Genomic DNA, 27,537 nt, shown 5'->3' with positions numbered 1-27,537 from the left:
GTGTGATCAAAGCTTTCGTATCGACTTCCCTCTGCCTTCCCAGGTTGATGACGTCATCGCTTGCGCCAACCAATGGACATGCCGTTTATTACCTCTCCCCCAGCCCCACTTCTTAACTCAGCTCCTTTCCCCCTTATCACTTGCACCCTGCGCTCTCTACAATCGAACCACCACCAACCAAACCTACACCACCCAAGGTAGTTACGCTTCAAAACTAACTTCGACAACAACCCTGTCCAACCACCAACTGCACCAAAATCTGCCAGACTCTACAAAAAACAAAACCTGCTTTAAATCACATATTTGGCAGTTGAATTGGCACAATATGTTATCCCATTATTTATCAGCATCCACCTGCACCGTTAGTGTTGCCTGGCAAAAATAGCTGCACATTATTCAGAAAGTATTCAATATTCAATTTGATTTGTTTCTAGCACTATTCAATTTGACTTCAAAATGTATTCTCATGCAGCAACCCAATGGTATCAAAAGGCCCACCAAGTCATCACCCTTGATTACATCTTCAGGATCAGTCCCATTTACACGGCCGAACCGCTGCCCTTGCAAAGTGGGCTGACGAGCCAAAGAAAGCTCTTCCTTTAAAGTGAGAATGGTGCTGCACATACTGCCAGTGTGCGCATTGACATGTTAACAGAATAATATCATACTGCTGAATGATACTGGAAACTGCAAAGAGGCCAAATCTACAAACAATAATTTATTCGTGGACAGCAGCAGCACAAGCAGACATGAAGAGAGAACAGTAAGTGCGTCCAGATGGGGATAGTACGAGCTGTTTATTTGGGTCCCTTGGTTCCGCCAAACATGATTTCATCCACCAACAGCAGGTTGCTTGCGATGACCGTGCTGAAAAACAAAACACGAAAGTGTCTGTGATGTAAACTTCAATGTTACACACACAAGAAACACGAGCCAGCGGCGCAGCCAACCACGGCAATTGCTAGATGTTGCTGGGACAAAGAAATGCACAGCTTACTGCTGTCAAAATGCATGCCAAACATGTGTCAGCGATTCAGATCTGGGTCAGCCAAGAGGAGCGCTTTCTGTGCAACGTGGCAACACTAACCAACCACAACGCTACTTTCTCCTTGCTCACTTTTTTTGCTTTTATTTATGCATGAAGAAATACGGCGCTTCGACTCTCCTCTTTACAACAGTACAAACAGAAAGCCCTGCGATTCACAGTGCAGCGACACATCCTTTCCAAAGCCCAATTTTCTACCCGTCTTTTGTCGACTGAGCACTATAACAGTGCAATTTTTCTCAACATCTGCTCCACATTTCATTCTAATTCATGTTACCCCATGTGATACAACGGAACAGCTGAGGATTGCATGAAATAAAAAGAATCAAGAGCACACCTCTGCGTTCCTTTAGAGCATGGATCCTCAAAGTGGGTTCCGCGGAACCCTGGGGTTCCGCAGGCCCCTGCTCGGGGTTCCGCGAACCACTGATAAATTTTCTGTGGTACCGCGCTCACCAAGCGTCTAAAACGGCGAAAACGAGGTGCGCTCGATCCACAGAACTTCCATTACTCATGCCCGAGTGTCAAAAAGCACTCACAGCGCGTAACGGCAACGCGCGAACTGCGCAATAAATTCGCAAGCAGCTTGTAGCCACCCAACCTCCGAAAACGGGCAGCGCGCCTAAGCTTTCGCACTTAAATCTCGGAGGCCGTAATTTACCAACATGCGCATTTCTCCCATTTGTAGATAGCGTAGGTGCCGATTGCGTGCGCACTGATGTATACGTTGAGGAATAAAAAAAATGAAGAAAAAAAATACGCGGAGCATCGCAAATACGTGCCGCAGAAGAGCAAGAACGGCGCTAGCATCCAACCGAAACGAAGCGGCGCAGTCCGCATCGCCATGATCCTCAGTGGCAATCGTGCGCGGCACGTGATTGACAGCTACGCCGGAGCGGTTCGTGCCTAATTGTGCCCTTAAAGACTTTATTCTTGCGTTTATCGCCGCGCGTAACACCGCGTTGGCGGCATGCCGCACGCCTTCATAAGTGCGTAGTTGCCATCCACGATCGCGTCGATAACCACCGCGGTTTCAGTGCGCACGTCTTGCAACGAACGGTAGTTTCGTTTTGACTTGGTGCGTGCATCGGCCGCCTGCCTTCTGAACCGCAAGGTCGCCGTCCATGATCGCATCGATAGCGGACCCGGTTTCGTCCGCAGCGGTTGCGGCAAGCAGTAGTTTTGCTTTGACTCACTGCAAAGCTGTGGAAGATTAAGAGCACCGGCTACATCGCGATGGACGGACAATTTGTTGGCGAGCAGCTGACTGGCTAAAAAAATAATCGGGATGTATGCGCGAGGCCTTTGCCGCTGCTAGCGCTAATCAGTCATGAGATGACTAGAATTTCAGCTTCCGCACTGGTCTTTATGCTTAATAAATATAAACAGGATTGGCTGATTCATTGAGTAATTAATAAAAGCGTGTTGACGTAGTTAAGCATTTGTTTATTGTTTTCTTGATACCCTCGATAATTCGACATTTGGTTAATTACGACATTTTAATTGGGTTAATTCGGGGGGGGGTCCTTGACACTTCATTGAGCTTAGCAGGGTTCCCTGGAACGAACATGCTTGAGAACCCCTGCTTTAGAGCAAAGAGTCGTGGCATATGGCCACGCTCTATGCCACGCTCTTTGCGTGGCATAGAGCGTTGCAATGGCAATAGAGCAAAGTGCCGAGACATGCTGCCATAGACCACATGAAAATTAGGGGCCTTGTGCTACCTTTGTTTGCATTCATTATAACTGTGATCGTTATAAGAGGACTCTACTGTATCTTTTTTAGCCACTTCCACATCGTAGTACACAATAATCACGACAGTCAACCAATTCTACAACACTTGATTCATGATAACAATAGTATTATAGGCCCAATAAGTGTTATCACATACAACAAGGAGGTTGCACCTACCAAGAGTTGAGAAGCTGCCTCTTCACACAGTAGTTGTCAAATATGCCCTCGTTGGCAGGAATCAGAGCCTCCCCTGAAAAGATGGAACAATAAATCTTTTCATACATGCACGTAAACAAACTACAAAAACAAGCATGGATTACAGTACATTATGGGTTCTCAAAGTGGGTTCCGCACGCCCCTCTTCGGGGTTCCGCGAGCCACTGACAAATTTTCCCTGGTTTGGCGCTCGCCAAGTGAGACAGTGAACCACCTGTAACTGCAGTATAGACCACTTATAACGTAACCGCTTATAGTGCAGGACCGGATATAGTGCGGTCTTTTCAGACTCCCATTAATTTTCCCATAGCACCCCATGTATACACGTATCGCTTATAGTGCCGTTGCGGGAAACGAAATAGCGGTTACAGTGCGGCTGCCCGGGAGTACGGAAGTCGGCGGCGACGGCGAACGCTCCCCTCAAACGGGCGCCCAAGGAGTGCTCGAGGAAGAAAGAGAGACGAAGTGGAGGAGAAGGACACATGGTGCGAACGAACAGCCAGTGAGGCCGAAACCAAAATCTTGAGTGCGAGTCGTGAAATATCACGGCGAGCGTACAGAGCGAGGGCCACGAAACTGTTAGCGCCGGCCAACGGCAGTAAACGAAACTTCAGGAAGCGGGCGGCGCCGGCACAGCACGGCGAAAGGCGCATGCAGAGACCATGGAATGTAAAGGAGGAGGGCGGCAGGGAAGCGGATTTCGCCTCGGCAACTCCGCCGCTTCGGTGGCTCCCCTAGCCCTCACTCGTAGCTCCCTCACTTTCGACTGTCACCGTGCGGGCCCGCCGGCGTGCATGCGCCGCCGGGCCGGCTGCCCGAAGTTTCGTTTTCTGCCGTTACAAGGAAGCGGGCGTTCGCCAGCATGGGCAGTTTCGTTGGCCGGCCTGGGACTGCTTCCCTCTGCGCCGTAGCCGCAGCGTGCAAGGTCAACACGTGACTAGAAAGTAGAGGAAGCATAAAGGAGAAAGAAGGGTTCACTGCCATTTTCTACGCGTGGCTATGGTAGCGTGGCTGAGATGTCGGCATGTACCCGCATGTTCCAGCGCAACGCAGAATCGGCGACCTTGCCATTTGAGAGAGGGTGAAATTTCTGCACCGTTTTTTTCTTTTTTTGTTTTGTTCGCGCACGACATTGAGGGGTCTCTCCTATGCTTTTACTCTATAGCGGTGCCGGAGCAATGCCGGTCGGAGGCGCCGCCGCGTGATTTGGTTCGAATTAACGAGACTCGACTGTAAATTGAATGCAAACGTTCTAGCCGCATTCCTCGACTGTCGCATACGCGTGGCGGCTCAGTGCACATGTTTTGCATATGTGCGGGCCTTGAAAATAGTTGCTTTGGTTATAGTGCGGTACTGCTTATAGTGCGGATATTCGAGACTCCGGCGACTTACGTTATAAGCGGTCTACACTGTGGTTAGTATCCTCCTGGCACATAGTCATTTTGAGAATTGTTGCCTGTGTGGCATTTTTTGAGGGCCTGATGCATGTTTTCCGCTGATGCACGCTTTCGAGCTGAAGCTTTCGATCGCCGCCGATCTTTTTCAGCCATGCGATCACTGCAAAATTACTCAAAACCACGTAATCTAAACAAAGACCCGTAAACAGTTCAATCATGGCGCCGACGCCGATGTGAGAGGTGTGTCTGCCGGTCATCCACGGCCCATCGTACACCGTGATTTTCCCGGGGTTGAGACACAAGTCGCCGTAAAGTTCGCAAACCGAACGCGCGCACTCACTTGTCACGTTTCGGGGAGCATGATCGGCGGCGGGAGTCAGCTTTTCCTTCATGTAGTGTTGCCACGTCTTCATGTGAAGTCCGTGGCGGCTAATGTTCATCATGGAAAACACATCAGTGAGGGCTGTTTGCCAGTTTCCCATTGCTTGCATTGCACTAGCGGCGAGAACATTCACAGCCCGCGGATGCGCGGCGAGCTCCACGTCGACGTAACATCACCACAGTTACCGCACATAAGAATCAACTTGACTTGAGTCCATATTCGTGCTCACCTCTGACGATTTTCATATGCCTGCCACTGCATTCGTTGCAATTCATTTGCACAAGCAGAATGTTCACCACATCTAAACTTACTATTGTAAACACGGTCCCATCAAGCGGTTCGACGGGTTCAGCTGCGGCATCGGTGTTATCAGTCGGGAGATATCGCTTCCTTTCCGTCGCGGGAGTGGACGACAGCAGCTGAAATTTTTCTGGGGCTCTTTTTATGCCCTCTTTCAATTCTGCGGGCTTCAGGAACTTCGTATCGCGACGAACGCAACCTTAGACACCTTTGCATGGCGACGGGCTTGTTAGGATTAGGCCTACATCGGCGGTGTCAGCAGAGGCGGGTTCGGAGGGGGATGCGACGACTTCGACGTCCAGATGTGTTGTGCTACGCTTCTTGAAGTTATGGATCAGTGCAAGTCGCACCTTCTTTGCACCAAACGTATTCCTCGTATGGAATTTCTTACGGGCCATCGCGTAGCACGGCGTCACTTCACTTGACAATGACTCGACGCTCGGACAACATGGCGCACACCCGACCGCGCGGATGAGCGCAATGTAGACGACGCGAAAGGAATCCCGCCAATCGTATGCCGAGCACAGGTCTCGTGCGCTACACCAATAAGGGGCCGCGCTAGGACTCTTTTTTGGCGCGGAAATTTCAGAAAGCCAATGGCAGCATGGTGCCGGAGTTGGTGCAAATTTTAAGAAGAAAGATCACCCTTTCAAGTGACACCAAGACGTCCGTGCTACGATGCGTGAAACGACGGCTGCGCTTCGCGAAAAAAGTACCGTTCTTGCGATAACTTCGGTTGTAATTCTGCAGGTATCGACAAACTAAAGTGATGCTGTGGCTAAAATACTGATTCAAAGGTCAAAAAACTTTGTGTAGTTGCGGGAAAATACCTGCAGGTTTCAAAAATTCCATTTTCCAAAAGTCGACTTTTTGCGGTTTTTTCGTCCTTAAGAGCCGCGTCCCCCCTTAATATAAGAGACCAATGCCCAGCGGGCCACACACCAGTGCGCAGGTTGAGGCCAATAGGCTGCTGTGCCTGCTGCTGCTCTCTCTGCAGCCGCACCAGCACATCCTGTGGATCCAGGCCACTGTTGGACGCCAGCGTCTTGACGATGATGAGAAGCGCATCCGCAAACGCCTGCACCCCAAGCTGTGTCTTGCCCTCAATCGTGGGACGCATCGCAGTCAGGGATGCATGAGCTGCCAGCTCAAAGGCCCCTGCTCCGGGCACCACACAACCTGCACAGCACAAAGCAAATAATTTTTTTCAGACACAGTGAGGGGCAGCACAATGCCCAACACGGTGCGGAACACTGAATTCTTAGCAAAGAACTACACAAATATAAATAAGCAGAAAAGAACCTTAATCAATATCACAGTAAAACGTTTTCGGGGAATTCAAATCCACACAACATAATGCCTAAATCACATTGAAAGTTCTAGCAATTTACTTTTCCTTCAATGGGCGACGCCAAGATTCAGCAAGCGTGTTAGCGTTGCACGTGTGAGCCATTGCTTCACGCATTTTTCTATGCATAAAATCGTTTTGAAGTGCTATCACGAGATTTTTATAAAGTGAACACTGGCTGCACTGTTTGTGCCACTTACCGTCTTCAATGGCATTCTTGACGGCACGCAGTCCATCGTACACAGCATCCTTGATCTGGGTGAGTGTGTGCTTGGTGGGTCCCTTGATGAGCACTGTGACCGAGCGTGGGTTCTTGAGCTCCTCCACAAAGGTGAACTTATTCTCGCCAAGCACATGCTCGTATACGACTCCAGCATGGCCAAGTACGTCTGGGGTCAGCTCCTCGAATGAGTTCATGGCCTTGCAGCCACACGCCAGCGCCAGCCTGTAACCAAATGCGGGTACAGTTGAATGCCTTCATAACTAAGTGCTTGAGACCTCCAAAATGATTCGTTATACATGTCACTTCGTTGTAAAGGTCGCGCACCGCACACTTCCCAATAGAACCGGGACAGCATTATTCGTTCTCCATACAGGTCATTTCGTTGTAGGGGTGCGTTGTAGGGCTGCATTCACCTCACATATGCTCAAGTGCCGAGGCTCAAAAAAAGACAGTCCACAGAAATTTGTTTTTCCCCCTTTCATTCTAACAACCTTCGGCCACTACTGGGGCCATATACCCGACCAAAAGCTTTCTAGGACATAACTTCAGTGCATGTCAACTGACAGAAATTGCTGAAGCAGACGTCACTTGCCAGGCAGGCACACTACTTCCCACCAGTTTCTCAGCCCACTCACTAGATAGGCCACAGGAATATTATTGAAGCGATACCATGTTTACTTCCAGAATGAACACACTTTCTTGCAAAAAATCATTTATGTGGAACTGGAGGTTGGTGGAGGTTGGCGTTCATTACACAAGATACCGTTTCTGGCAAACACTTTGTAATGGTAGGAATAGCACACATTTTTTAAGAAGTTTAAAAAAGCAGAAGCAAACTTGGAACAGCAGAGACCGGCAAGCAGACAGATTGGTTTAGATCACTATAACTTTTTCAAGGACTTTGCTGTTGTTAACTTTGCCTGCTCAGGAACATTTCCGAATAAACTTGCTCAAAGCAAGTCCCTCTGATGTCCTTTACGCATAATAAGACTTCTCAGGAAATTGGTCACAGACCGAAGAGCGAAACTCCGTTCAGGCCTTGTTTCAGTAATGCTGTGGAGCAATAGCAATCTGTCCACACGATGAATGTTTCCTACTTGTACCACTGTATGCCACATCTGGGTTCATTCAATATGTCCAGCAAAAGTTTATAAGATTGCAAGTTGATCAACTAAATTTCAACTCTCAAGCTTCACAAAACTTGACGTAACATTCTTACACCATAGAACAAGCGCAAATTCCAAGTAAACTTAACACAAAATTTAGGAGAGTTGGCAGGTATGAATTCACATACGCAAACCCAATGGGTATGGGTCCATCCAACCCTTCGAACTATGAAAACAAGTGCAATACTGACAGACAAGAAGCAGTATGGTGAAGTGCTGGATACCAGACGAAAAATTTCAAATAAAACTCACCGCTCCATGTTCCTTCGCTTGGCACGCCTCAGGGCCACAATGCCTTCCTTGGCCAGAAGGTCCAGAGACATGGGGTCAATACCCTGAAAAAGTTAGTGAATGAAGTGAGCAGCTCAAGATATTTCGCATTCAAAATGACCCAACTTCCACCACAAAAGAAAAGTGGCAAAAGTAAGTGACAGTGTGATCACAATGCCAAATGAACAAAATGAAGCAAGCAATGAATTTCAACAAACAGAAATCTGTGTTAGTTTCTGGTAAAAGTTCATTTACAGATGACAACTTTTATCTAAAGTTGTTACAGCATTACAGCGCATCCACAAGATAGCGATAGGTTTATCAAGCTGATAGCACCCGACAAAGTTCATATTCAACAAGACAAATTCTGTCCAAACATGTCATGGGCTGTCACTGCAACACAAGACAAGCTGCACAAAGGAACCAGCGTCTAAAAGAAAAGACTAAAAGCTTCTCACCTGCTGATTGATGACGACAAAGTTCTTTTCCGGGGTATCACAGACCTTGCGCTTGAGCTCAATGATCTTGAGCACTCTGTTCTCAATGAACTGCCGCTCTGCCTGAACCAGCTTCTCACGCTCGTCGGCAGACTTGTAGAAGAAGCCAGCGTTTACTTCCCTGCAGAGAGGAAAAACATGGCAGTGTGAGGAGTGCACAGCAAATCGAAGCTGAACTGTAGCTTCCTAGCCACCTTGCGTTATTCATTGTAAAGTCTGACCCAGAAAACTTGATGAGGAAAATGATCTCCTGGAGTTATCTTTTTTATGCTCATAAATTTCAGGGGGCACTGCTTCAAATTCTTTTCGAGCAGAGTTGACCCCCACTTACATGTAAAAAAATATATATATATGACCAGAAGCCTGAGTACAAAACACATACTTTCAAATATCATGATTCGAATAAAAAGTTTTCACTGTCCTCCACCATGATTGCAGGAACTAGTAAATTACATGAACTGTGACCATATCAATAAAGCTATGTACAACACAGTTCTGCACAGATCCTTTGAAGGTTGCATTATGCAAAATGATACGAAAATTGATCCAAGAGAAACTACGAATAAACACGCACACTGGTATATGCATACAGAGCGAGATATCATGCTTTTTACTATAGAGGGCCCAGTAAATCAAGCACACAAGTTTGGGGTCATATTTTCTAAATTTCTTTTTTTTACATGCCTCGGTCCTTGTTACCCACTGCATCAAGTGGCCAATCCAAGCAATAACAGTGGCACAGTGATGTCCGAGCCAATGACAAAGGGTTTTTGAAAAGAATGGAAAATGAAGTGAACAGTCACACAAAACAACCCTTAGGGTTTCGTTTACATGCACAGGAATCTCAGCAGCTGGATTTTCTTATGCCTCTGCCCTCTCATAACAGGTCACAAAACAAAACCAAACAGCAAACAATGGTGCGTCTGTCATCAAAAGAAGAAAAAAAAAGTAGGCAACGCGAGTTACTCCTTTTACGTACGTCTTCTCATACTCCAGGGACACATTGCAGGCCAGCACGTAGGCGTCCCGGACCAGCTTCTTCATGTCGGGATGCCTCGCCCCGTGGTCCAGCACGAGTCCGCGCACCAGCTGGGTGTCCATGTCGGTCTTGTGCTGCATCTCCATTATCTCCACCATGTGCAGGTTCAGTTCCTCTCCTGGCCTCTGTATCGCCAGCACGGCGTCCACGCACACCTCCGTCAGGTGCTGAGCCAGCTCGGGGCTCACCTTGGTCGCAAGCGCCGTGTGTGCCACCCGCACCAGCAGGTCCCGGTCCACCTCACTCGGGGTGATCTTCAGGGTCTCCAGCACTTCCAACGCTTTCACCAGTGCCTTCTCAAAGCCATCGGCCAGAATGCGAGGGTGCAGGCCCTGCAAAGGTGCAAAAATATTTATTTAAAAAAATTAAATTACGTGATTCTATGGGCCAAAACCCCAATCTGATTATGAGGCACACCATAGTGGGGAACTCCAGATCAATTTAGACCACCTGGGGTTCTTTAATGTGCACCTATATCTAAGCACACAAGTGCTTCTGCATTTCCCCCTCGTCAAAATGTGGCCGTCGCAACTGGGTTCGGACCTGCGACCTCAAGCTCAGCAGCGCAACTCCATAGCCGCCTAACCTAAACTAACCTAACCTAACCTACAGCAGCAGGTTGCGAGGGTGCAAGCATGAAGCTTTAACACATGACCAAGTTATCACGTGGGAACTACCAACCGAGGCGCGTCCATACCTGCCAAATTCTACAATTTCATCATAATGACCCAATCTTTCGAGCTTGTTTTCAAGTGTTCTATGATTCAATGATATTTCGTTTGTCTACCATAAAGCAGAACTTGGGCTGTAATCTCGAGCTATCACTTTTACAAGCTTTTGCGTGACATGTCACTTAACACGCTCCCATATATACTGCAGACAGCATTCCTGGCACTGTGCCAAACTCTGTATTTTCACACAGTGCAAGGAACAGTGCTGGCCGATGCCAATATATATGAATATATGCCAATGCATCTGGTGCCAAGTCGCTTGAAATCTCGTGAAAGTGGAAATCTCGTGAAAGTGGTCAAGTCACTCGAAATTTCGATGAAGTGACCGTATCCCCCAAAAAAGACCCACTTGAAATATGCTGCCCCTGATTTCAAAAGAATGAGCGCCTGTCCAGTTGTCTCGTTTTTCTGCACGGTGTATAGCTGTGAACATGCATACCAACTAGCCGAGTAGTCTGTTTTACTAATATTAATACAGATGCTGACTCATTTTTCGAACAATTTTTCAGACCTACCCACAGCAGTGACACCAACTTATAGAACCCAGATATACCGAACCCACATATAATAAATTATTGTGTATATCGAACAGGGAACAGCTGCAAAATCCCCTTGAAAATTTGTGTACAAAGTTTTTATTTTATATATCGAATTACATATACATATATCGAACTTTTTTTTGTGATCCCCTTCAGATTCGATATATGTATCCGGGTTCGACTGTATAATGGCAACTGAAATGTCAGACACCGTTACGTGAATATTTCATAATTAAGCTTCATAAGCATTACCACCTGAATTTTTAATAACGATGTTCAGCAGCGAAACAAATTTTGGTATACATTTCAACAATTTTTATGCATTTTATTTTCTGCTTTGACTATAGTATTCTTCATATTACAAGGTTGGCAGGTCTGGAGGACACTCGAATTCTGCCATCTTGGCAGTTTGAGCCAATCAGAGATGGCATAACTGCCCTTTCGGCCATTCACAGATGTAATACCCGCCCTTGCGGCAAATGAGAGATATCCTAACTGCCCTCTCAGCCAATCATAGCTCACAAGATGGCGAATTTGGCAGTGCCCAGAACAGCACCACTAGTCATGGAAGACTCGAGCAATGCCGCATGGCTTTCTCGATGCATCAATACCAGCACAGCAAGAGTCAACACATACACACAAAAAGAAATGCTTCTTTGTGGGCCCACCTTTCTTTTATTCTTTGAAAGAGCTCAACGGCAGAGCTTCATTGCATTTCAATAATTAAAGGAACACTAAAGGGAAGTGCTAAACTGGTTTACACAGATCAAGCATAGTACTGTTCTGTCAAAACTCTTATTTTTATTGATTGGACTAAGTGGTTCACTATTTTTTTTTATGAAGACTAAAGGTTATTTTATTTATTTTATTTTTTTTTGTACAAAAAACCCCAGTGCCGGTACATCAAGAGTGATGTCCTGGAATTCCAAGTACTATGTTCTCATATCTGGGCTATTGTGGTGCTGTAAAAGTTCTATAAACTACCTAAGTTCAGTCTTTGGTTCATGTCCATCTTAGAAAATTAGCTAGGCCCAAGCCGATTCTGTCAAAATTCATGATGCAGGGGTGGGAATAATACCCAAAGCCATTTTTTAGCAATTATTAGAGAAGTTAAAATTTTATTCGGGAGCAGATTGTAGCAGACAAATTCTGATTTTGGGGAAGTCTTTAGCAGGTATATTTTATTATTGAAGCACTATGGAGCCTGCAAATTTTAATTTAAAGCGTGAGTATGATTAAGTGGTGTAACAGTCACAAGGCTGCATTCTGCAGCATTAAAGAAGTGTTGAAGAGCAGCCTAAAGGCATTTTTCATACTATTTTGGTATTAAATACTGGTCAAGTGACTGCAGGCATTTTCCAACAGAAGACGTGAACAAGCTAGGGTTAGTGAACACCACAAGGGTTTATTCAAATACAGTTCTGGCCAATGCAACAGCATGATTTAGAAGCACCTAATAGTACTCGATCTTTATACCCCATATCATGTTTCTCCCCCTCTCAAATCTTTGCAAGTGCAACATGGAGCTGCCTTTTGCCAGATGTGTGTGACCTCTCTGAACTTCTACCATGTCTTTATGTTGTTGGACAGGAAAGGAATGATAAAGCATATCATCACACTGATGAGCCTTGGTTTTTGATTGGTAATAAGTTCAAACACCAGGAAAATTTCCCCAAAACAATATCTAGTTAGTATGAATTGTTGTTGGGCTAGTTAGTACATGCTAATTAAAGTGAATTAGACTAAGCGCAGAATCAGAGGAAGAAAAAAAACGACAACAGGACAAGGTGTCACTTGCAACTAACATTATTTTCAGAAAAAGTGTGTAATATGTATATTCCATGCCGAGCATGCCCAAAAAAGTGTTGTACATCGCGCCATGCCAGATCCGAAGATTTTGAGACAAATGCCAATTTAGAAAACCACGAAAGAATTCAAAGAATTTATATTCTTTCATGATAAACCTATTGTAGTGTGATGACTTATCGCAGCAATAGGTTTATGAAGTTTTCACTTCCTCTGATAGTGTGCGTCTAATTCACTTTAAATATCTAGTTAGTTTGGTTTTCGCAGATACAATGCCACCAATTATTCTGTCTTCCACTATAGGCGCATGTGAAACAGGAATGTGAAGTATGCGTGCACAGACATTGAAGCTTCGAAAGACGCAATGCAAAGATTCTCCATGAGAAACAACCTAGGCCACTGCTTCACACACACTAACAGCAATGAGGTCCGCTGTACAGTTAAAACCGCAAGCACATGACAAAAGAGTGCATTTTATTAGAAAAAAAAAAAATACAGTATCGGCTCAGTAAATATCTCACGAACTAGAAGCGTGTTTTGTTTTTTTATTGTTTTAATAGCGACACCATTCGTTCAGCCACTGGAACATGAAGCCAAAAATGTAAAAACAATCGGCATCAATTTCAAGCACACAAACGGCATCATTAAAACGTGTGCTACAAAAGAACAACACAAGGACGATTTACATTTGCTCATCATTGTCCAAGCGCAGGATGGTGCATTTGCATTGACCAATGAATAAAGGAACCACGGCGAGCACAACTACGTGCTCAATGCCCCATGCGGGCAGCGAACGATGCAGCTAGAGACGGCGCTAACAATGTGGCCGTAGAACAGCTACAACCACATGTCTCATTCAGGGAATTCTATGGCGCAAACTACTAGACAACGACAGAGAGCAGATGTGACAGGGTGATCGCCATCTCATATGTGTTACCTATCTGCATCTATGCAGTTTTTGCCAAAGAACTTCTTGAATATGGCACACCAACTAGCAGAATATGGCCCACTAGCTCAAACCAAGATTCAGCCAGTGACTGACTTTGCTTTGCCACTAACTGGACTCACTAGAATCACTGCATCGTCTGGAGTTCACACTGAGTGATTGGGTGCGGCTGTCCGCACCCCACTGGCGGCCAGAATACGAAAGTTATTTTCACATGACCTATGAACCGACACACCCTGCACAGTGCCGGCAATTTTTCGCGGATGCCTGCCACAGTGAATTCTGTTCTGGAGCAGCATAGTGCAATTTCGATCGTTTTCCCACTTTCGACGCAATATGGCACAGCCATGTGCGCGAGTGTCAAAATGTCACAATTGGCATAGGATTCCCACCCCTGATGATGTCACAGCGTGTTGGTACGGAGACTTCAATGCAGCGTCACCCCTTATTTTTCATTTTTATGTTTCTCTGGATTTTTGAGCCTTCTCTAACTGTTAAGAGCAGTTTTCTTCTTTTTAGTGTCCCTTTAGGTGCGGGGGTAACGTTTCCACGACATAATTCCTGGGAGAACACAAAAAGTGTTACAGGCAAGCTCAAGTTTGTGCAGACATTGTTTTGCCAATAATGACTTATTTCCATTTTTTTTTCCACCGTATTTCCATTTCAAGCAGTCTCCCCTGCTAGTAACAGATACCAAAATATTGGGCAAAATGTGAACTCTGTCACAGTGTACCGTAAGTTACTTTATAAATCAGTGGGCATAATCTTCCACGCTATAATAATAAAAGTCTTTGCAATCTACTTGTGACACCAATGGTCCTAGACCAATGTAATCTTGGCTAAGGAATTTGACGAAAGCTGAAAAACGAAACATTACTAACCTCAGAAACGTAGTGGTCAGCCTGCTTGAGGAGCTCTCCAATGATGAGAACAGTTGACGTTGTTCCATCGCCAGTGATGTCATTCTGTGCTGTTGAAGCCCTAGCGATGAGGTTCGCAGTGGGGAGCTGAATTTGCTGAAAGAGTGAACATGCAGGTTTTGGCATGGCTGGTTCAATTTAAAACAGAAACAAACGTAAGAAACAAACTTACAATGATTACAAACAAATCCAGCAGGTTTCATGGCTATATACTGCCAGCGTAGCCCAATATAGTATTGTCGCAAGATGAGAAGAACAGCACACAGGACTACGGTGCAGCAACAAACACAAGCTCTATATTCAAGGCCCAAGAATAATTGGCCACGCCAACTTTACCCTCTTCGGAGAGAGACATGCTTGCGCTCGTGTCTCTCACTTCATTGTCTTCTTTAGTCGTGACAGTATTACACCCTTAAACAATGAAAGCTTCAAGGTTTGGTAGGAGCTTTAAAAAAGTGCACTACTGACCTTGAAACAGAGATCTAAACATCCTGTAATATGAGTGAATATGCAGATGCCCTTTAAGAAAGATTACCAGTATGAATCTGCATAGTTTTTTTATGTAATAGGCTTCTCCTTTCACCAATCATAACCAGCTATGTGCTAACAACAATACTAATAATAAAAAATAATAATAGTAACAATAATAACAACACCACACTGACACCACCATCATCCTATTTGTCCACTGCAGAACAAAGGTCTCTCTACAAGAGGTGTCGAGTTACCCCTGCCCTATGTTAGCCAGTCGACTCCTACAAATGTTTACATTTGCCTATGTTGGCATCTTACACCTGCGAACTTCCTAATTGCATCACTCTACCTAATCCAGTGTTGCTTTCAAGTGCATTTTGCCTATAAACATAAGAATAGCGAAATGCGCACTTCATAACAACCACAATGCCCTGGCCATTGGGAATAGATCTATGTGGTTACACGACCTAAGTGCAGCTAGTAAGGCCGTGCCCGGCTATTGAAGCACATTTATGTCTGAACTTACCATTTCATGCAGCAAGACATTGCCATCCTTTGTTATCTTTATATCACCGGCACCCGACACGAGCCTAGAAAGAAAAATGGGAGGTGTAGAAAATTTTTTAAAGAAATAGCGCTGAGTTGCTTCCTTGTAAAAAAACGCACGTCTGAAGTCACTCAACTGATGCAACTGCACTAGTTGCATTCATAGACTGTCCTCTGTACTGCAATCTGCAAATACTACTGAGATTTCTTTTACAAATGTGACAGTTCAAATTTGAGTTGGAAGTGATTCAATTCTAGAACTTGTTCTCAATTTCTCTACACATTCAGCCATGGCTGAAGATACAACATTATTATGGTTATCGAGGCGCCCCGCCACCACTGTTCCTTAGAAATACTTTGCTATTTCAACAAACTCAAATATTACCTGCCACAGGAAGTATCCATACTGCAAAGAGAGCAGTTACTAAGCAAGCCTGTTGAACAATCCACTTCATTGCACGATAACTTGCAGTAGCCTAACGAATGCATTTTTGAGGCTGCCACCACATTTTTCTTGAATTCTAGGCAGAGCTCACAATATTATTGTAAGCTCTGCATAGAATAATGAACCACTAATGTGAATAATGCACCACTAATGTTAAATATGCTAGTGCTGTTTAATGAAAGAACACTAACTGTAGCTTCCCATCTTTAATGACTATGCCACAAGCCTATAGTCCGTTTCACACTTAGCAGGCAACGCTGTGGAAGCTACACTAGTGAGGCACAGACGTCCCACTACACACGTTTTGCAGTAAAGTTGTCTTGGATCTGAGACAGTTTCTATGGATTGACTACTTCACATGTTACAATTAACCTAGTATATATAAGGTTACATCATATCACAATATCATTTGTGCCCCTTTATTACGCGAAATACTAGGGAGCATTACATTTTGTGCACCCCAAGTGCCGGTTTCACAAAAGAGTGCAAATGTTATACAATAGAGAACAAAAAGAGTACAAAGGAATGTAAGTGGGGCGTGGCACTTTGGCTGTGCGAAAGTCCCTATGGGTTCCCAAAAACTAAAACTTCCTTTACTATGTTTTGGCATGTGCAAGCAGTACACTGTGGCGTGCTGGTAGCAAAAATGTGCCACTCCATTTGTTTGGTCCTAAACATGTTCAGAACAGCGACACCTTCCACATATTGTGACCCGTTTTGCAATGTTAAAGTGGCAAGACAATGTCACATTGCTTTACATGACCCAAACCTAGATCTTGCTTTCGTATGTGGCGTGCTATTTTTTGGTTGTGAATGCGAGCAGTGGGGGGAGTTTCTTTAGCCTTTGTGGCATTACGTGCTATGTATGAAACAGACCACAGGCCTTCATGTGCACCTAGTCGCTTATCTTTCATTGTAAGACACAGTCTAGACTAAATGAAATGACTTCTCACCCTTTGCACACAATCTACCCAGTTGAGATCCATTGAATTTGCTTATCAGCAGTGCATGTATAAACATATAATAAGCTTTTTCACCTTTCTATTTTCAGAATGGAAAAGTAGTTGGTATTCGTTCCAATTCACAATTCTTGGCCTATCCATAAATTGGCACATCAAGGGCACCGACTGCCAATGATATCACAGGTGGCGTCGATCGTAACAGTACTTTTGACTAGTGCAACCGGTTTATCAGGGGATGGTAATACCTACATATTTGACAGACAACTAATACAATACTTACAGTTGTTCCTAGGGGCAGACGCTTGGATTTCATTCGTGTTCATTTACGTTTCCTAAATTCTATAGAAGACATCTCTGGTAAAAGCTGCACCACGAACACAAGTGGAGCCAGGCGATTAGTCCTGCGTGTAGCGGCACGCGTAGGCAAGAAAGGCACAGCCATGCACGTGCGATATCAACACCTTCCCTATATGAAAAGTGTTGCACATAAGTATTACCACATAAAGGAATGTCGTAAACCACGTTCGCATTAGCAGCAAGCGCCTCGTGGTGGACGCTCGTCTTCACTGCAGCACACGGATTAATACCGGTGTCACACCACTTCTGATCGCAATCAAGCCCGATCCGGATCGCAATTCTCGACTGCGATTGGCTCCCTCGCGCAGCTTGCGCAAAGGAGCCAATCACGACCGAGAAATTCGATCCTGATCGAGCTTGATCGCCATCAAAAGTGCGCCGTTTAACACCCGTATAACTTGTCCATATATGGAATCAATGGGCCGTCACGCTGGTATTACCCATAAAAATTCAGAACGTTCGTGTTATGAAGGCTAGTTAAGCTTTCCAACTCAACGTTTTTTGCTGGTGCAAGCGAAACACCAGACCGCAAACGACTTCGCGCAGGTAAAACGCCCGTCACGAACTTTCTAGAGTGGCCCCATCGCAAGCCGGCGTTTTGTATCGCCTCGCGGGACACCTGATCAAAACATCATCGATATTTCCTCACAGCTTGAACAAACAAACGATTTTTCTTGAGAAGGGCAACCTGAAGTAGCGTAATTCAAATGATCGCGGTGCAATTTTCCTTCAGCCCTCTCCAATGCAGGCCAACAAACGAAATTAAAAGGCTCCGACGATGCTTAGGCTTAGAACGGCACAATGCCTACTCACATCTTCATCGTGCCTGTGGGGCCCAGATTCGTGCGAAGAACATTTTGCAGCCCCTTTGCAGCGTTGATGTTGACAGCGAGAGCCTGGGCGTGGCGTGCTACTTCAGCCTTGGGGTTTAATGTAAGCACTGCTGCCATTTTTTCACAAACTCGCTTCGCTACTTCGGCGCCGATTCACGTGCTCATTCACTCAAACCCTCAAACGCCGCCCGTAAGGGAGTGACCATAACAAAAAAAAAAAAATCTTGCAGTTTTACCCTAAAGGCGAAGCATCAATTGCGATAGCAAATTAGTAGAGAGCTATACGGAGTAAGGATAGTAGTTTTGTCAGCTGTATAAATTTGGGACATGCTGCAGCACCAGCGCAGAACTGTTGTCGACGCCGTCGGCGTTTTGCCAGCGTTCGCTCCGAACGCGCGCGGCGTTGGTGACGGTTGACTGAGGTGACTGAGGTTTTCGACAAAATCAGAACGTGACACTCGTCGAGCAGCGTCGAAAGTCTTTGCCCCATTCTCGCCTCGGAACGTTTTTATATAAATACGCATTTGGTGCCGCAGCTAAACGTCGGCTCCCCTCCCTCCCACGGCCTTTCGCGCGACGGAATAAGTCGCGTTTGCTCTATATATACATGCTGATTGTAAAGGAGCAAAGAGACGCTGAATTCTGCAGCCCTTCAGGGAGCACGGCGCAGAACGCGCGTTTGCTCTCGCCGTGTGTTCGCTCCCCGTGAAAGCACGCGTCCCTCGCGCGCTTTCACTCGCACATACAGAATACGGCGCGCGGCGACGATTTCATCGCCGTTGACGTCATGCGGAACCTCATGGCGACGGCGACGCCGACGGCAGAAATCCGCTTTGAGTGTCAATAATAAGACGTAGCAAATTAAGGTAAGCAAAGGCGGCCATGCCACAGGATCGGCGCTCCGCGCCGAGCCGTCGCAGACAGCTCCGATTCTGACGGATCCTAAACTGTCTGTAGGAAAATTATTGAAAGGTGGGCGAGGTGGTTTGGTTTTACGATGTAAAAGACAGCGCAAGGACAAACCAGGGATAAAGTGAAGAGCAAGACAATGAATGCAGTTGCGAGTTCAGCGCCCGTCTTGATTTTTCTGAAGAAAAAATGAAGCTAGCACAGAGATATGTGACGTCTGTTCTTTCGGCTCAGCCCTATGCTGGTGAGATGTGAACAGCTCCAATTTTATTCAAAGAAAGATTTAGTTTTCGTATCAGGAACTCGTGCTCTCATAGTTGCCCGCAGCGGCCCCGCAGCGCTTACGTGCGCCCGCCAAACCCAGCGCGCGTTTTCAAGTGGCTCAGCTGGGAACAGTGGAGAACTATATTTTGCTTGTTTTGGTTTGTTTTTAGCAGCAGCGCCTAAGTTGGTCAGTTGGGTCGGGGGGGCGTAGTGCGAAAGTTCGTTGATCGCACCTTTTGTGGCCGTGCATCTGGGTGACAATGATAAAAGGTTCGCGTGACAGTAGAGCCCGGGAAAACTTCAGTCGCGACTAGTGTATTTGCGGAGTAACTTCTACATCCCAAGCTGGGACGTCCCGTTCGCGTCAGCTACCATACCAGCATGGAGCGAGCGTCGTAAGTTAAGTTAAGCATGCAGCGAGACGCAAATTCACAATCTGTGGTAATTTTGCTTTGCAAACAGAGGCCTCAGGGACCGAGTTGTATGCGCTGATTGTGTTCACTGATGGGAAAAAAGCGAAAGTTGTATTGGTTGTATTGCCCCGTCTTAATTTGCCACAGTAAACTTGGAAAATCCACGTACTTGCGACCATTAGCGTAATACCTCAATTGTGTCTACGTGCTCTGTGTCATGTTTGTTCATTCGCAGGGAACACGATCAAGATTTTTCCCCTCGGAAGGACGTTCCGAATATACAAACACGGGACAAACCAAGCGCCAGTTTTGTGTCCATCGACGTTGACATGGAATCTGACGTCGACATTAGACCCCTTGTCACATTCCGCGAGAAACTGTCAGCCCTGTTGCATTCTACCAAGTTTCAGGTGTGAACACTATAAATAAACTTTAAATCTCTTCAACTTGCTGTTTGCGAAATCATACTGCATAAAACCCGAGACTTCAAGCTGGCTGCAGTGCAGAAAGAAATGAGATTGAAGATTTTAAAATAGCTGCTTTGTATTTACAGATTGCCATCGTGGCTTTGGTGGTTCTCGACTGCCTTCTAGTCATCACTGAGCTGCTTGTGGAACTGGAGATCCTGAAGCTGCATGAACACAGCTACATCGCGCCAAAGGCAAGCATATATTATTGTCTGAACAAATATGTAGGTCAACTAGCAGTAATTCCAAGCCTGAAAAGCCTTCGTGCATAAACGATGCCCCTGTTGCACAGCCATTCCTATCAGTGCATATATATGTAAGTGCTTCCATGTACCTGTATTACATATCCTTTCAAGGTGCTTTAGTGCCACCTTGAACTGCAGCGCCATCAGTCATATCACAGGTTGTAGCTGGCTGAATGCAGCATGCTTATTCCAGTTAAAAACCAGTTTACTACTAACAAGTTTACTACCAACTGAAAACAGAACATAGAAGTGTACTTACCAAACTGCATGCTTCCGTTGTTGCTGTCATTGGCATGGAGCTTAACACAGAACTATAGTGGAAATGCTATTCTGTAAGAGTCCACCTAGTGGACATGTCCATGTCGTCTGCTGTTGAAGTTCTGATTGGCTGGGCTGGGGTACGCTTCAACAGGAGCCAGGCGCCACAGCCAATGAGCACTTCAGCAGCAGACGAAACAGACATGTCCACTAGGTGGATTCTTACAGAATACCACCCCTGCACTCTCTAACAGTATCATGGAAATGACCTTCTTTTAAACAAACAAGCATGTTGAGAAACAGTGGGTGATTGTTGCCACCACAATAATTGTAACCAGAGCTGGCCAGTTCCACTTGTTACAATTAACTACCATTAATTCAACATTGGTTCATGCGTGTGGTCAGATGAGGACAGATTAAGGGGGCTCCCGACTATTGTTTATCTTTCAGCGAAATTTTTATATAAGGTGGGAAAATGTCTCTGTAGAAAGGAACCACCTTCGTTTTGCGAACCTTAGCACGGATTTCGTGAAAAAAAAAAAAAAAAAAAACTCTTATTTCACTAAAGGTGGAAAAGAGCGTTTTAATGACTTGCACATTCAAAGGTCTGTCACTCTTAAAGTTAATGCATTGTACCCCGCCAAATTTATTGGTAAATATACACCACTAGTACTATTGGCCCACGGGAAGTTAAATTCATGTCACCCACAGTCTTTTTTAAAAATTGCCAAACTTTCGTTTTTGATCAACAGCCTCTGACCGACCCCGAAACCAGGGGCTTTTTAGGGCAATTTTAGCCACGGCAATGAAGCTGAAAAATATTTATGACAAATCTTCAAAAGGCTTTTTGCAAACTAAAAAATGAAGTGTGCAACTACACCACATACTTATTTCATTATAAAACCTCAAACTGTCAAAAATGCAAAAATAGTGAGAATTGGAACATTTTAGAGACATTAAAAAAAATTATTGGTGATTTTTTTGAAAATATTATGGAATACCCACTCAGGACTGGTAAATCTAGTAAATAAAAAACATGTTGCTTTATTTTATTTTAAGTGAGAAAATTCAGCTTAGTTTAAGACCCATGAGTCATTCAATTGTGGCTCGTTCTGGTAACAAAATAAATATCACACTCGTATTGAATTCTGAACTCATTATTTTCGTTGTAGTAAAGAATAGTGACTCTGAGTGTCTTTTTTTGCCTCTTTTTAGCTGTGAAATGAGTCTAGCTTTAATTTTCAGGGTTCCTGCATCCATATTTCTACTACGGTACATTGAGGTAGAAAGCACGCGAGAGCGCCGCGTACAGCAAATTTTAAAAAATTAGTTGAGGGAACCTATTTCTGGCATTGATCTCTATTACATCTGCTATCTGAAATGCTCCCCGTGTACACGAGTGATGCACCAGCCTAGTGGGAAAGCCCGATGATGCCACTGCAGTGAATGAGCCAGCTGGGTTCTGAAAACGGGTCCCGAACATTTTTCATTTTTACTTAAATCTTTATATTAGGCATATAAAAATCCTTCTACACTGCGGAACTGCGACTACTTCACCAACACATTTTTTTTTTTCAAACACAAGAAATCTTAACTGAGACAAAGTGCAAAAATCTTGTTATCAAGTTGCAATATGTTGCAAACTTTAAATGCACGTGGTATAGAGAACATAGTTTTCTGCACGTTAACCCTTTTACTTCACATCTATAATACCTCTCACATGGCACAATTTTGGTTACCAAGTTTTGTTAACATGAGTGGAAGGTTAATGAAAAAGAAGCAGAAGGCAGGTGGTCACGTCACCTTGACATTTTCCAACTAGCTCCCCTTGACATTGTAGATTTTAATGCCATTTGGTCGAGGCTAGATAAATGTTTGATAATGGAGAATGGTATACGGCATTTATAAGTAACCACACCTTAACTGCACAAGTCTTGAAACATCTCCTGGCGTGAAACCACATGAAATCTGTGATTACAGTGAAATTCATGTCACACTGATATCATGGACCTGGCAGTTAGCGCATAAAATTCAAGAATGAAATTTTTAATTAATCAATATTCTATTAGTCAAACAAATTGATCTATTTCTCTTTAGAGCCTCCTTGTCAACATTTTTCTTCCCTGCATGGCTAGTTCCTGTACAGAAACTCTTGATTATAACAATGTTATTTTCCTCAATGTTTCAGAGTTGCGTGTTAAGCGGCTTCATATGTGTGAAGCTTTTTGTTATTTAATACATTATCTCTTTTTCATTGTTGATTACACAATATTTTTCTGGAAGTCTTTGAACTCACGAAACCTGAGAAACAGCACCTTTACATTTAGCAAATAAATCTCCATAAAAGCCAGAATAGTACTCACTGTGCTTTCTCACTAAATGAACACCACACTACCTTTGCAGATCATCCATTCGCTGAGCATCTTCATCCTGAGCTTGTTCTTGGTGGAAATTGCTGCCAAGCTATATGCCTACCGACTCAGCTTCTTCCGACACAAGATGGAGATGTTTGACGCTGCAATTGTCATCATCTCCTTCGGCCTGGACGTCGCATTCAGGGACCCTGAATCGGCTGCCAACGGTTCAGGACTCATCATTGTCCTGCGACTCTGGCGAGTGGCACGCCTCTTAAATGGTACGGCATTCTTTCCACACTCCCTTTCCAGCACAGCAGTTTCGTAATGGTGCACACAGTGTGTGTCGTGCACTATGGTGTGCGTAAAAGCAGATGGGTGTCAAACCTATGAAACTGAGCATCAGACATCCATCAACAATTGCCCGTGTGTGTGTTTTTTTATGTGCCTACATATATTACAAACGCTTGTGTGTGTGTGTTTTGTATGTGCCTCCTGTTACTCCCCTCCTCGGCCTTGTTCCGCGTTGTTGACGTCGTGTCTATTGGAGCAATGAACCAATGTGTCTAGACTAAAGTTTTCATCAACAATCAGGTTTGGCCTAAGTGTTTACTGTGCACCTCTAAAGCCAGGTCCTGGTTATTTAGACTGTGTACTTGTGGTACTTTTAGATTGTGTTACATGCAGTCCAGTATTGGAACATGGTGCCGCCCTTTGAGCCTGTAACAGTCACATTCGACACCCAAACACCTCCTTCATAGGTATATATCCGTTAAAGGCTGGTAGTATCGGCAAGAAACGTTGTAGATTTACTTTCAGCAATCAGTTATATCCATATTTTTTATACAGCGGTTTGACTGTATTGAGAGATTTCAAGTAAAAAGGGTGACACCAGACCTTACCTCAGTTCGCGCCACTGCCATGACTTTTGTCGTCCGCATTACCACGACTCAATCCATTGCATGTTTTGTTAAGCCCCCCCAGTCAATGGCAAGGACAAGAAGCTTGCAAGCCTAGAACAGCAGCTGTGAATGACAGATGAGTTGAAAGAATATATTGAAAGAATAGTTGAAAGTTGAAACAATATACAAGCTGAAGAATATATTGTTATGCCTCATACCGCATCAGTAGCTAACATTTCCAAGCTCAGCTGAGTGTTTTCTTCAGGAGTGTGGGTTTCTGTAGTAATAGTGTTGCCAAGGTAGCTGGCACATTGCAGCTAGTTTTATTATTTTAGGCATTTACTACAGAGACATTTTGTGCCAGAGACCATAGGATTTCAATTAGAACCATCATTTTCATATTCAATCCACATTGTATGTGGTCACTATAAACACTTTTACATAATTACCATTTGCACTCAGGTTTGTGAAAACTGCAGAGCAAGTAACAAACGATGTGCCCTTTGGCATAGCCAGATACCATGACAAATGTATTGGGCAATTCCAAAGCGCTGGTGCCACTCTCTCCAATTCACAGTCACTCTCGCATAAAAGCTGTCCTAAGCAACAGCGGCATACTCGTAACATTTAGAAAATCAGTATATTACGCTTGACCTAATTTTTGCCTGTAGTGTACCTTCAGCAGCTGTTCTCGAAGGGGGTTTTGTTTCTTACGCATAGGCACAGCAGTATTAAATAAAACCCTGAACATCTTTGCCCCAGTCATTTTTCCAATCCTCCAGATAATTTTTTTTAACTTGCTCAGAATTTGAATGCCTCGTCAGGTGTATTGCACAGGGTTCACTTTTTCTTCGTCTCACCCGGCAGGCATTGTACTCACAGTGAAGACACAAGCGGAACGGCAACTGATGCGCGAGTGCAAGTTGCGCGAGAAGCTCATGCAGGACCTGCTCAAAAACCGCGACTACTGCAATGCCTTGGAGCAGGAGATATCGTCCCTCAGAGAACTCCTGCACAGCCGCGGCATCACCGAGCTTCCACCAACGGTGGTCGTCCAGGAGCCACCCTTGGGTGGGGAAGAGAACCAAGAATCTGGCGTGCAGGATTGAAGTTCCTTCGAATGGTTGCTTGCAGCTCTACGCTTCTGGTGAGGAAGCCGCACGTGCACGCCCAAATCTGCCCGAGTGGTGCTACAGATGCGGCAATGCAATGTTTGTAGACATCTCTCGCCGGGATTGGTGTGAGAAATGTTGGAGAGCATTATTTATTGCCCTTTTTTCTTGGATACGTGCAGCGCTTTGAACATACTGTACCTATTTCTGTGAGGCAGGGGAATTGCGACAGGCGAACATGCTTGTATCGTGTGCATACGTGCATTGACATCCAGAGCCATACAAGCAGCGTTGTGTGTACACACGACCTGTGGGTTTACCCTATGCACTCTTTATGTACTATTCTTGCGTAGCTACAGGTCAATATCGAACGAAAATGGTGCAATTGATCGGTAACATACACGGTGCTTTGCAAGAACAAGGTTGCAATACCTCGCAGCAGTGCAACACGTGCATTGCTATGTCCAAGGTATGAGTGGCACGCTAATATTCTCAAGGGCATTGAGGGTGTTCAATGACCGAGTTTAATGCAACATGTTGCTTCACGAATTTAGTCCGGTCATAACATGCTGGTACTACACTGTATGCGCTTTTATTCAATTACTTTCAGTACCTACATTTAGCACTAGAGCAGTAATGTATTGTAAATGGGCAGTCTGTGTTACTTAACGGTGATGGAATGAAGTGAAATCTGTGTGAAGTGCCAAACCACAAGCAATGTGGCAGCTTGGAAGTGGAGCAGTCAGTATTCTTCTTTTTCTTTTTTTCGAATGTGTTTTTGCACGGAACACGATATAGTATCTCAACTAAAATATGACATGAATCTATGGGAGGTAACCTTTTTATTAACCACAGTAAAGTGCAATGTTACGTTTAGGCTGATCATCTTCCTGCAATATTGGACGAGGAAAACTTTGCCTCAAAGTATTTTTCTACTCTGGTGACATTACCGGACATTTTCTACCTAGTCAACTGCCAAGATCTTCACACAGCCTTGCGGCCCTAAGCTGCCGTCAATGGACATTTAACACAGGGCACATAAAAAAAAGCACGAAATGTTCTAGGCATAAAAAAGCCTCTGTGAAATTCCACAAGCAGGCTTTCCGACATTCCTCGAGAGATATGACCGAAGTTGTGCTTCAACCAGGAGTGAGGTGTAGGCATGCAAGCTGGTTCCGCTCTACATTCCTCACTCCTAGCACGAAGCCGTCAGTTTTTACTGTAGAAGCAGATGCATGTGAAGAAATCCACAAGGAATTTAGCACAAGGTTGCCATCTCTGTAAATACACAGGGTGCACCTCACGTCGCGGCAAGTGGCTCATGGTGTAAACAAAAAGAGCAGACGCACATTCTGACCCTGCGCTTCTTTACTGAGCCCCCCCACTATTTTGAATGATAATCTCCAGTGGACAGCTCGTGCCCAAGTGATCATGCAAAGCTCACAGAAGTTTGTTGTAACTGCGTTACTTATGACACCAGGTCAAGTTGCAAATGACTTGCAAATGGGATAGCCATCCTTTGCCTGCACTCAAGCTGACTGCGGTGCCGCTACATATTTGCGGAATCACACTTTGCTGCCTGTCTGTAGAAAAGGAAACGGCACTTCCATACAACTGGACATGCCTCTTGATTCAATTGATGTTGTCTACGCATCAATTCCTGCTAGTCCAGTGAAAATGAGTTTGGGGTTTTTCCAAACTAGGTGTCAGGACTGTGGCTAAGCTTGCATAATGCTTGTGAAACTGTGGAGATGTTTTTTGTAGTTCTGTATTGTCGTTATGAACATTTAATGTTTGTCTGTTAATTGTTCTGTGCATGAAGAATTTCTTTGTATCTCGAGAGCTAAAAGTATCCTTGGAGTGAATCTTGAGCACTTTTGGTGCAGTATCTTGGTGACGTGCTCACAAAAGAGGATACACAACTGGTCACAAACTAAGTTTTTTTTTTTTTTTTTTCTATCTTACCTCCTTTATCAAAGGAAGGCAACGTACAATGTACATTATTAATGCCCAGTCCAGCCATGTTTCTCACAAGAGAGCTTTGATTGTAAGAATGTTGTGATAAATATACCATATATATTTTTTATGGTTGTTATTTACTGTAGAAGTGTGTTTGTGTGTGTAGTAGTTCACTTGTGCCTTGAGAAATGTTTGGAATTAACACACAGGGCAGAAACAGTATGCAATACTCAGCTGTGGTTATATGTACAGTGATGTATTTACTTGTGATTATCTCTCATATCTTTACTGCTTGTATTTTATGTTGTCACAATGTACATGTTGTTTCGAGAGTGGTGTTCTCTTTTCTTTCATGGATAGCTGTGCTGCACATAGAAACACAACGTTGAACCTTTCTACTGCTCATAAACTGAATTCAGAAGCACTCAATAACACATATAACACAACAGCCTAATTAAAACTGCAAGGGGGAGCACAG

The 27,537-nt window shown here is 44.6% G+C and overlaps 2 protein-coding genes across 3 annotated transcripts; one reads left to right on the top strand and one right to left on the bottom strand.

Annotated features, from left to right (window-relative positions):
- Positions 1-696: 696 nt before the first annotated feature.
- On the bottom strand, positions 697-18,362 carry LOC119445862 (T-complex protein 1 subunit zeta). Its single transcript, XM_037710167.2, has 10 exons — positions 18,157-18,362; positions 15,560-15,623; positions 14,521-14,655; positions 9,558-9,949; positions 8,540-8,699; positions 8,064-8,146; positions 6,623-6,867; positions 6,017-6,253; positions 2,957-3,029; positions 697-867 (listed from the first exon to the last, which is right to left on the bottom strand). Exons 1-10 carry the CDS (start codon positions 18,291-18,293, stop codon positions 798-800), a joined length of 1,596 nt encoding a protein of 531 aa, XP_037566095.1. The 5' UTR covers positions 18,294-18,362; the 3' UTR covers positions 697-797.
- Positions 18,363-19,493: 1,131 nt separating this feature from the next.
- Positions 19,494-27,389, top strand: LOC119445865 (voltage-gated hydrogen channel 1). 2 transcript variants are annotated; one of them, XM_049663685.1, is made up of 5 exons: positions 19,494-19,619; positions 19,998-20,172; positions 20,316-20,423; positions 23,136-23,367; positions 24,856-27,389. In XM_049663685.1, exons 2-5 carry the CDS (start codon positions 20,092-20,094, stop codon positions 25,095-25,097), a joined length of 663 nt encoding a protein of 220 aa, XP_049519642.1. In that variant the 5' UTR covers positions 19,494-19,619; positions 19,998-20,091; the 3' UTR covers positions 25,098-27,389. The 2 variants fall into 2 exon arrangements, with proteins under 2 accessions (XP_049519642.1, XP_037566098.1); XM_037710170.2 differs by having other exon boundaries at positions 19,502-19,744.
- Positions 27,390-27,537: the final 148 nt, after the last annotated feature.

This window comes from Dermacentor silvarum, chromosome 3 (genome assembly GCF_013339745.2).
Source record: "Dermacentor silvarum isolate Dsil-2018 chromosome 3, BIME_Dsil_1.4, whole genome shotgun sequence".
NCBI lineage: Eukaryota > Metazoa > Arthropoda > Arachnida > Ixodida > Ixodidae > Dermacentor > Dermacentor silvarum.
The sequence above is the reverse complement of the archived record's forward strand: the minus strand, read 5'-3'. Positions and strand labels throughout refer to the sequence as shown.

Coding starts and splice junctions, on each gene's coding strand:
- LOC119445862 (XM_037710167.2), bottom strand. CDS start 18,293: ATGGCAGCAGTGCTTACATTAAACCCCAAGGCTGAAGTAGCACGCCAC. Junction 9,950..14,520: donor CTGACCACTACGTTTCTGAG/GTTAGTAATGTT, acceptor GCACCTTTGCAG/GGCCTGCACCCTCGCATTCT. Junction 3,030..6,016: donor TGGCCTCAACCTGCGCACTG/GTGTGTGGCCCG, acceptor CCATCTTTTCAG/GGGAGGCTCTGATTCCTGCC.
- LOC119445865 (XM_037710170.2), top strand. Junction 20,173..20,315: donor TGCATTCTACCAAGTTTCAG/GTGTGAACACTA, acceptor TTGTATTTACAG/ATTGCCATCGTGGCTTTGGT. Junction 23,368..24,855: donor AGTGGCACGCCTCTTAAATG/GTACGGCATTCT, acceptor CTCACCCGGCAG/GCATTGTACTCACAGTGAAG.